This window comes from Brassica oleracea, chromosome C7 (assembly GCF_000695525.1).
Source record: "Brassica oleracea var. oleracea cultivar TO1000 chromosome C7, BOL, whole genome shotgun sequence".
Classification (NCBI taxonomy): domain Eukaryota; kingdom Viridiplantae; phylum Streptophyta; class Magnoliopsida; order Brassicales; family Brassicaceae; genus Brassica; species Brassica oleracea.
In genome coordinates, this window is record NC_027754.1 from 12,144,365 (window position 1) to 12,154,710 (window position 10,346).

The 10,346-nt window shown below is 28.7% G+C and overlaps 1 protein-coding gene across 1 annotated transcript; it reads left to right on the forward strand.

Moving 5' to 3' along the window:
* The first annotated feature begins 3,221 nt into the window (after window positions 1-3,221).
* LOC106301235 (beta-glucosidase 9-like) lies at window positions 3,222-6,741 on the forward strand. The gene is made up of 13 exons (XM_013737588.1): window positions 3,222-3,460; window positions 3,564-3,627; window positions 3,748-3,797; window positions 3,879-3,954; window positions 4,656-4,727; window positions 4,823-4,910; window positions 5,004-5,262; window positions 5,359-5,474; window positions 5,556-5,767; window positions 5,849-5,874; window positions 5,957-6,044; window positions 6,140-6,230; window positions 6,312-6,741. The coding sequence occupies exons 1-13, from the start codon at window positions 3,332-3,334 to the stop codon at window positions 6,544-6,546; spliced, it is 1,506 nt and encodes a 501-aa protein (XP_013593042.1). The 5' UTR covers window positions 3,222-3,331; the 3' UTR covers window positions 6,547-6,741.
* Window positions 6,742-10,346: the final 3,605 nt, after the last annotated feature.

Sequence of the window (10,346 nt, forward strand, 5' to 3'; positions counted from 1 at the left end):
ATTTCGGTTTGTATGAATTTTAAACTTTATGAATGTTTTTTTCCTATTTCGGTTTTTATGAATTTAAATTTTATAATATTATTAGTTTTAAATTTCTGATTTTTTAAATTTATTAATATCAAAAAATATATTAAAATGCAAAATTAATTTGTAAAAAAAATGGGTATATACCGACGGACAATGGTCGTCAGAATATACCGACGGACATATATCCGTCGGAATTTACTGACAAACCACATTTCCGTCGGAATATACCGACGAACGAGGTTCGTCGGTATATTCCGACGATCGTTGTCCGTTGGTAAATTTTGACGCCCAAAGTTCGTCGGAATACACCGAGGAACACTCTATGTCGGAATTGTCCGACGAACGTTCTCCGTCGGTACGTAGTTTTTCCGATGAACTCTGGTCTCGTGTATCCGCATCGTAATATCGTCGGAAGTTCGTCAGAATGACGTTTCTCGGTATTCGTCAGAAAGTCGTCGGAAGTTCTGACGAAATTCTGACAAATTTTTTTTTTCCGACGAAACGATACCGACGGACAGGTTCGTCGGAAATTCGTCGGAATCGGTCTTTTCCGACGAATTTCCGACGATTTCGGCCATCAGAATCCCCCTGTTTTCTTGTAGTGAGTTACAAAAAAAAATGAAAAGAAAAACTAAACTGCTGACATATTAACTAGCAATCATTAGAGCATGATTAATAGGAGTTCTTAAGGTGATGTTTTTAACTGAATATAAGAACCCGTCTTTTAAGTTTTAACTAAAAAAATTAAAAACCGGCTCTTAAATAAGATATTTAAGAGCTAGTTTTTAGTTTTTTTAGTTAAAAATTAAGAAATAGATTTTTATATTCCGCTAAAAACTCTACCGTAAAAACCCCCCCATTAATCATGATCTTACTTGCCTTTAATGCTTACACGTGAACCACGTTTGGTTTATGTACACCACCCAAATATCTTTTTGTCTTCTCATTTTTCTTCGTTTTTGTTGTATTAATGAGCATCACAAAAATATTTATTTATTTATATTTTTCCAATTTAAAATTTCTATTCAACAAAAATGCTGTATAAAGTGGAAAAGGGAGTAATTGTTTTTATGGAAACAGAGGAAATCTCCACCTTTATATCCGTGGTTGGTAGTGAGCTTCAGTCCGAAAGTCGCCAACTAGGCCTGGCCATTTTACCCGGACCCGAAGACCCGAACTGGAACCGATCTGAAAATACAAGTTCGGGTCCGGGTCCGGGTCTATGCTAAATACCTATTGGATCTTTTTTTTTTTGGACCCGCGGGTCTCGGTTCGGGTCCGGGTCCTATCCGAGACCCGTTCGGGTACCCGAAATATCCGCAAATAATTATATATACTAGGTATATTTGGGTAATTGGGTATGTTTTTGGTATTTCGGATTTTTTTTAAAGTTTCGGGTTTGGATTTTCGGATATAATTGTAGGTTGTTGGTGAAATTTTAGATTTTTAGAAAATATAATTTAGGTATTCAGGTAAAATTCGGGTATGTTTTTGGTTTTCGGGTCTGATTTTGGATAAATTTTTGGGTATTTTTGCGGTTCTTCGGGTATTTTTAGAGTTTTCGGGTCCAGTTCGGGTATTTCGGGTCCTAAATACCCGAAGCGATCCGGATCCGAAATATACCCAAAATTTTGGGTATTTTACGGGTATTAAAATTATTGATCCGAACCGACCCGGACCCGACAAGATCCGACTCAGAACCGATCCGAAAAGTTATAGGTACCTATATGGGTATAAATTGCTAGGACCCGAAGGACCCGAACCCGATCCGAAGACCCGGATGCCCAGGCCTATCGCCAACGGCTCCTCAAGTATCTACGGATGGGGACATACTTGAGTTCCGCTCTTCTCAAATGTGGTTAATAATAATGACTGATTTTAGGCACAATGGATCAGTATGAAATTAATTTTTCTTAGGGCGAGTTCAAGAGAAAAATACAAGATGCTAGACTTGTGAAGACGAAAACAACTGAAAAATGATTGTTAAAAACAAAGACTAATGATCACAATTGGCTAATTTAACATAAGATTGCAAAGATTGACTAACAAAAAGTAGAAATGAGCTTAGTTAGCTTTATTTAACTTAGTGTGTCAAATTTATATAACGTGGCGATATGGTTAATGACTAATGACAAAGATTCTTAAATTGGCTAATTTAGCTTAAGATGTCTACGGTAAAATTAATGTCAGCAACAAGTCTACTAAAATGGTAATGATGTATCTTATATATTAAAACAGAAGTCACAACTTTGATTCATGTGTGATTTTTTTAAAAATGGACCTAATGGACATATTCCTACAAAGTCATGTTACATTTAATATATAATCTTATCATTTAAATTTTGGATCTACCATAAATTTTTATTGGGCTATCATAATTGGATTTAAACAATAAATGATCCACTGGAATTTATAGATAGTATAAATTAAATAGATATAATTTAATGTTGTAATATTATACACCTATATGCTAAATATTTAAATATTTATCGATGTTAACTTTTAAAATTATAAAGGTTTTTTCAAATTTTAAACTATATAATTTATTTTAAAAATTAAACAAAAACTAAATGTTTAATTTTTTACTCGATAATATAAATCTATGAAGCGAAAAGTTTAATTTTTTAAAAAATTTTTAAATTTGTGAAATGTTACAATATCTTTGAATATGACAATAAAACAATATTTTACTAATCTTTATATATATAGTTATAATTTTAATAATAAAATAATAATCCGAATATATATATATAGAAGAAGATACAAATACATGTGAAAGTTTGAAACAATCTATTCAATAGAAAAAATATATAGTAAACTTATTATGTTTTAAAAATTGATAGACATATATATACCTATTTAGAAATGAAAACAAAATATTTATATAAAAATAAATGAAAACAAAAATCTGCGCGGTTGCGCGGGTCGAGATCTACTTTAACTTAAGTCTATACAATAAATTCAAATACCACCCAAAACTCCATTGCCGACACACGCACCATATATAAGGTGATTAGTTAAGGTTAATTAGAAGAATCTGATGGAAGATAACTATGATGGCCCCTAGTCATAAATCTTGATGCGTGACCGCTAGCTAGCTTGAGTGGTTCTTATTAACTCCCATTTAATGGTTAGAAAACGTGGTTAATAGACCGACCACAAAAAAAAGAATAAATATATGGAAAATAACACATTCAGCAAGTATACATACATATTGAGAATAGATGCAGCGAAGTAAAAAAAGAAAGAAAAACAGTCTACTTACAAGACATTATATTTGAGCGACAAGACAGGCTAAGAAGAGATGGAACATGTTCTGCTCCTCATTACCATTTTATTGTGTTTGGCTTTCTCCGGGAGATGCATCGATGCTTACAGCAGGAATGATTTCCCGGAGGGATTCCTATTCGGATCAGCCTTTTCTGCTTTTCAGGTTTGTAGTTCGAACTATTTTATAATGGTTGTTCCCTTTCTTTATACTCGGAAATGCATTTTTGTTTTTGATGATCGGAATATGATTTTTGATAACTTTTAAGTGGGAAGGAGCGGTTGATGAAGACGGGAGGATGCCTAGCATATGGGATACATACATTCGCTCTAGTAAGCTCCACACAAAGCAAATTTAAGTTAGAATTTCATAATGGAGATCAACGTATTGAGATTTATGTTTTCAAGAAATTTTGGTTCTCACAATGTAAGGTTTGGTTATTAACGATGCAGACAACGCACCTAGCGGAGATATAGCATGTGATGGGTATCATAAATATAAGGTATGGGCATGCATTCATGTTGTTTTGTGCTTTGTTTGGTGCTCAAACTTTTTTGACTCAATGAACAGTGATATGTTTCAGGAGGACGTAAGGCTGATGTATGACATGGGTTTAGATGCATTCCGACTCTCCATCTCGTGGTCGCGACTTATACCAGGTGTGTGCATACGAATCTAGGAATATTTTATACCGACAAGTATTTAATTAATATATATTATATATTTTAATACATAAATATTAAACTAATAATTTAAAATGTTAAAATTAATATTTTAGAATATAATGTTAAACTAAAATCAAAATATTTATCTTACAGAATGCAGTAGTCTATGAAAATTTGTTTGGAAAATAGAAAATATTTTTTTTCCTTGTTTTTATTTTAGAACAAGATTTTTTTTAACGAGTTTGTTAAGATTTTATCGTTCAGTTCTATGTTCTGGTGTTTTTCTAAGAAATCTTGTCTTATTTAGATCTTTTTGTAGTCACCATGTGACCACCCTTTATTAAGCAATAAATTCGATGTCAAAAAATAGAATAGGAGTTTAGTAATTACAAAATTGAGAAAATATAATTAAGCTTTTAGAATTTCTGTCTATTTTTTGTTAAATGGAGTTAAATTCATTATATTTTCCTAAATGATTTATTTTTTCCTTTTGAACTTTCTCTATATTATTTAATGAGAAAAATTACAAACGATAATGAATGCATATAAAAATTTAGCTTAGAAATACATAACATTTCTTTTGGAAAATTATGGGTGCATGTGCACATTCTCCTACTTTATGCTATCTTTGTTTGGACTCCAATGTTGTTACCTTCGTCAAGTTTTAAATGTATTTTTGTTCGTTTGGTTTTAAGGTGGAAGAGGACCTGTGAATCCAAAGGGTTTACTATTCTACAAAAACCTCATTGATGAGCTCACAAGACATGGTAAATTGGTAACATTATGCGTCTCATCATCACAATTTGGTGTGATTATGCCACGTGTCTTGGAACAACACAAACTGAGTTTGGTATGGTTACAGGAATTGAACCGCATGTTACGTTGTACCACAATGATCTTCCTCAGGCTCTTGAAGATGAATACGGAGGATGGATTGACCGCAGAATCATGTAAAGCCAACATTTTCTTCCATCTACATTGATCTCGTTGTAACTTGTTAATTGAAGTGTGTTCTTATATATAAATGTGATGTTCTGTTGCAGCGATGACTTCACAGCTTTTGCAGACATTTGCTTCAGAGAGTTAGGGAACAAAGTGAAATTCTGGTCAACAATTAATGAACCCAATATGTCAGCATTGGGAGGTTACGACTTGGGATTTATGCCTCCTGAGCACTGTTCTGCTCCATTTGGACATGTCAACTGTTCCAGAGGAAACTCTTCAACTGAGCCATATATTGCGATCCATAACATGTTGCTTGCACACGCATCTACAGCGAGATTGTACAAGCAAAAGTATAAGGTACGCCATGTCACAAATACACGTACACACACATATATATCCTTAATATATTGAATGCTCGCTTTACCTCTTGGTGTCTCTTGTGTGATGGTGTAGGGTGAACAGAATGGATCAGTTTGTATGACATGCTTTTCATACTGGGTAGTTCCTTTTAGTAGCTCCAAAGAGGACGAGATGGCAACTCAGATAGCCAAAGATTTTTTTTTAGGCTGGTTTGTTAAAGACACTCTTGTTGAAATAATTTACTTTCTTCTTCAGCTACTCTGATGAACGTTTTCATTTCCGAATTCAAGGATTTTGCACCCACTGGTGTTTGGGGACTATCCAGATACGATGAAGAGACTGGTGGGCAAGAGATTGCCAAGTTTTTCGGAAGAAGAAACAAAAGTCGTTAAAGACTCGTCTGACTTCATAGGAGTCATACACTACACTACAATGACCGCCGCACACGTATCCACTTTCCAACAAGGGGATTTTAGTGCAGACATGAATGCTTTAGTTAGCCGTATGCTTTTCTTACCTATGTTTTGTCCATCTACCATGCATGAGTTCCATAGTTGATTCTTCTTTTTTTTTTCTTGGACAGCCTTTGGGAATTCTACACTTGTCAAGGTGTGTTTTCAGAGCTAATATTATGTAACCTTTCTGAATCACCATAATTATTGTAATGTTGAGTTTCATGCTATATTCACAGTATGATGTGCTACCATGGGGTCTTGAAGGAGTGTTGGCATACATAAAGGAGAACTATGGCAATCCACCTGTCTACATTCTTGAAAACGGTCTTTATCTCTCTCTCTCTCTTTTTGTCCTTGACTTAGTTTCCAAAACATTACAAAATCTTGGGAGTTTCCTTTTAACTAAATACTACAACCAGGTCAATCCACCAACCACTATTCATCACTTGACGACGTGGAAAGAGTTGAATACCTTCAGGCTTATATCGGTGCTGTACTTGATTCAGTGAGGTGTAACTATGATCCGTGAAAAAAAATTTGGTCCTATCACACTTATAACTAATACTAAACGGTGATGAATTATGTATGCAGGAATGGCTCAAAGACGAGAGGCTACTTCCAGTGGTCGTTTATGGATTTGTACGAGTTTCTTGATACCAATTACACATATGGATTATACTATGTGAATTTCAGCCATCCGGAACGTAAAAGGTCTCCGAAGACCTCTGCCTTTTGGTACTCTGCTTTTCTCAAAGGGATGATCGTTAGTTCACAAGACATGAAGAACCTCTCAGTATCTTCTTCTACTGGCTTTTCTTCTCAGTAAACTAAAGATTGAAGGACGGTTTGGTTTTCTTTATTCAACGATGGATGTTAAGCACGTGCGTCAATAAATAAAGGAAAGTTTTCCCATGAAAGTAGAATGTATTGTGCTAGTTCTTAAGCATAATATATATATATATATATATATATTGTTTATCAAATAATCTTGGCAGGGATTAAAAGCTGAAGTGGTCAATTATGAAAGCGATCTTTATAATATACTAGATTTGGACCCGTGCGTTGTAACGGACTTTATTTGATATTTTAATTTAATAAAAAATATTAAAAAAATTATTTTATTTTTTTTTAAATTATTTTTTCATATGTTATGTGAAATTTATTTTATAGTTAAGAACTCGTTTACACACATAAGTTTCAGTTAATATTTGTTAGAGCTAGAAAAAGCATTCAAACGTAAAAATTTAAACCGGATCCAATCCAAAATAATAATTATAATGAAATAAAAAGGAATTTAGAAGTTAAAAAAGGCCAAGAAGCTATGACAACATTATACATTTTCTTATGTACTAATTTAATGTTTATTAAACTTATCTCATGTTAAATAATTTTCTTGATTCATTATTTATTAATGATATATTTTCATAATAAAATTTTAATTTAAATGAATTATAAACTAATGCATATCAAACATGTGTTTGATTTTCGTATAACCAAACACATAAATACCAATCACGACAACATCCTAAGTTTTTGATTTTTTTTTTTAAATTTAATAGCTTTAACATCATACTCGTTATCAAAATCTTTTTTTTTTAAATACTATTAAGTAGGTATGTTTAATTTTGTTAGAATTTTTTAAAAAGGAAAAAAAATATTTTCTAAATCTTGTTTTAATTTAAAATTAAAAAAAAGAAAAACTATCAAATACTTTTTTATATTTTTGTTTAGGATTATAAAAAAGGAAAAGTATTATCATATAAACTTTTACAATTATCTTATATTTTGAATTTCAGAAAAATCTTATTGCTATCAAATAATTATTTCTAGTTATTATTAAATAATTTTAAATTATGATTTTTACGGTTCATATCAATACTATTTTTACATTTTATTTTTAATTAAATAATTTTTAGTATCATGTTCATCATCAAATTTTCTATACTATCAAATAACTTCTTACAATTCTCTTATGGTTAGGAATTAAAAAATATGATACAAATCTCTTTTGTTTAGAATTTTCTTTTTAAAGGAAACGAACAATCAAATATATTTTTTACAGTTTTAGGGTGTTAGAAAAGAAAATTAAAACTACATAATCTTTTATAATTATTTTTTTCTAGGATTTAGAAAATAAAAATACTATCAAATAATTATTTCCAGCAAATATTAACTATTTTTAAAAGTTGCTATTTTCAAAATTCGGTTTCTCAATATCACTAATATTTCAAATTAAATATTTCAGTATCATATTATTTTCAAAATTTGTTTTCTAAATATCACTAATATTTTTAATTAGATATTTCAGTATCATATTTATCATTAAATTTAAAAAAGTAAAAATTACTTTTACAATTCTATTTGGTCAGGATTTAAAAGGAAAAACAAATCTTATTTGGTTAAGATTAAAAGAAGAAAATTTTATTTTTCAAATTTCTTTTATTTAGGATTTTAGGAAAAAAAATTATTTTCACATAATGATAGAATTTTATTAATACATACACAATGTTTTTTTGGGTAAAAATGTCACAATCACATCGGATAAAATATTTGAAGTTATTTTTGGTTTATAATTTTTTAACACAAAATTATCTGTTAAAAAGAAAAGTTAGTTATTTATAAGAAATAAGTTACTTTAATTTTTTCTTAAAAGGAAAATTCCAACTATAATTCGTTCTTGTTTTTTAAGAATTTTATACAACTAATATATTTTCAGTAAAAAAAATTATTTTTAGTTAATTATATTATGTCTTATACATACAAACATATATTTCTCATATTTACACATACTTATGTACGATAAAAACATAATAATAAAAAAAAACTTGTGTTAGCGTCATAAGATGTAAAAAAGATGATAAAAAAATTGAGTTGTTTAGAGAAATTAAAAGAAAATACTCAGATAATATTTTTATTGTCAAAACTATTTTTTGTGAAAATAATATGAGGAACTTTAAACCTAAATATAGATATAAAAATAATATTTATTTCGGTATATATTTTTGTAGCATACATTTATCGGTTAAAAAGGAAAGTTAGTTATTTATATAAAAATAATAAGAGTACTTTTACATTTTTTTTACTGAGGTTTTAAAAAAAGGAATATCACTTATTTTACAGTTAGTTTTTCTATTTGATTTTTATTAAATAATTTCTTGTACTTGTAGGTTTTTATAATTTGTTTTTATTTAAATTGTTTAAAAAAAACTTAATATTTTATCTTATAATATCTTTCTTTAGTATCTTTAAAGATGAAAATATACAAAATATTTTAAAAAGAAAAAAATAATTTCAAATAGTTTTTTACAATTATTCTTTGTTTATAGAATTTTCAAAAAATAAATTTAATATCAAATATTTTTAAAATGTTATAAAAAAAGCCATACAAATCTAATTGTAAAAGGCTATGTAATAGTAATTTTCATTTTCTTAAGTCCTAAAAAGAATAATAAACTATATTTTTGTAATAATTTTCTTTTTCTTGTGTCCAAAAAAATATAATAATAATTTTCTTTTTCTAAATCTTTTTAATTCCTAATAAAAGAGAATTTTAACATATTTTTGACACATGTCACAATCTTAATAAATTAATTGACACATGTCGCAATCATGTTAATTAGCAACTTTGAAGAACTAAGCTTTATATAATAAGAGTCCAAAAAAATGTAATAATAATTTTCTTTTTCTAAATCTTTTTAATTCCTAATAAAAGAGAATTGTAACATATTTTTGACACATGTCACAATCTTAATAAATTAATTAACAGATGTCGCAATCATGTTAATTAGCAACTTTGAAGAACCAAGCTTTATATAATAAAACTAGATTTGGGCACGTGCATTGCAACGGGCTTTACTTGATATTTTAATTTAATAAAAATATTTAAAAATTATTTTATTATTGTTTTAAAATTGTTTTTACATATGTTATTTGAAATTTATTTTATAGTTAAAAACTCATTTTCACACATAAGTTTCACTTAGTATTTGTTAGAGTTAGAAAAAACATCCAAACGTAAAAATTTAAACCGGATCCAACCCGAAATAATAATTATAATGAAATAAAAAGGAATTTAGAAGTTAAATAAGACCAAGAAGCAATGACAACATTATACAATTTCTTATGTACTAATTTAATGTTTTATTAAACTTATCTGATGTTAAAATATTTTCTTGATACATTTTTTATTAATGATATATTTTCATAATAACATTTTAATTAAAATAAATTATAAACTACTACATAGTAAAAATTAAAAATGTAATAAGATAATGATGAAGCTTGATTTGTTTTTGACTAAACATATGTACGGTGACAATAATAATAATCAATTTTTATGAGCAAACATGAAAATATATATATCAAACATGTGTTCGATTTTTGTATAACCAAACACATAAATACCAATCACGACAACATCCTAAGTTTAGATTTTTTTTTAATTTAATAGCTTTAGCATCATGCTTGTCATCAAATTCATTTTAAAAAATACTATTAAATATGTATGTTTACTTTTGTTAGGATTTTTTTAAAAAAGAAAAAATATATTTTATAAATCTCGTTTTTATTTACAATTAAAAAAAAAAAGATAAACTATCAAATACTTTTTTATATTTTTGTTTAGGA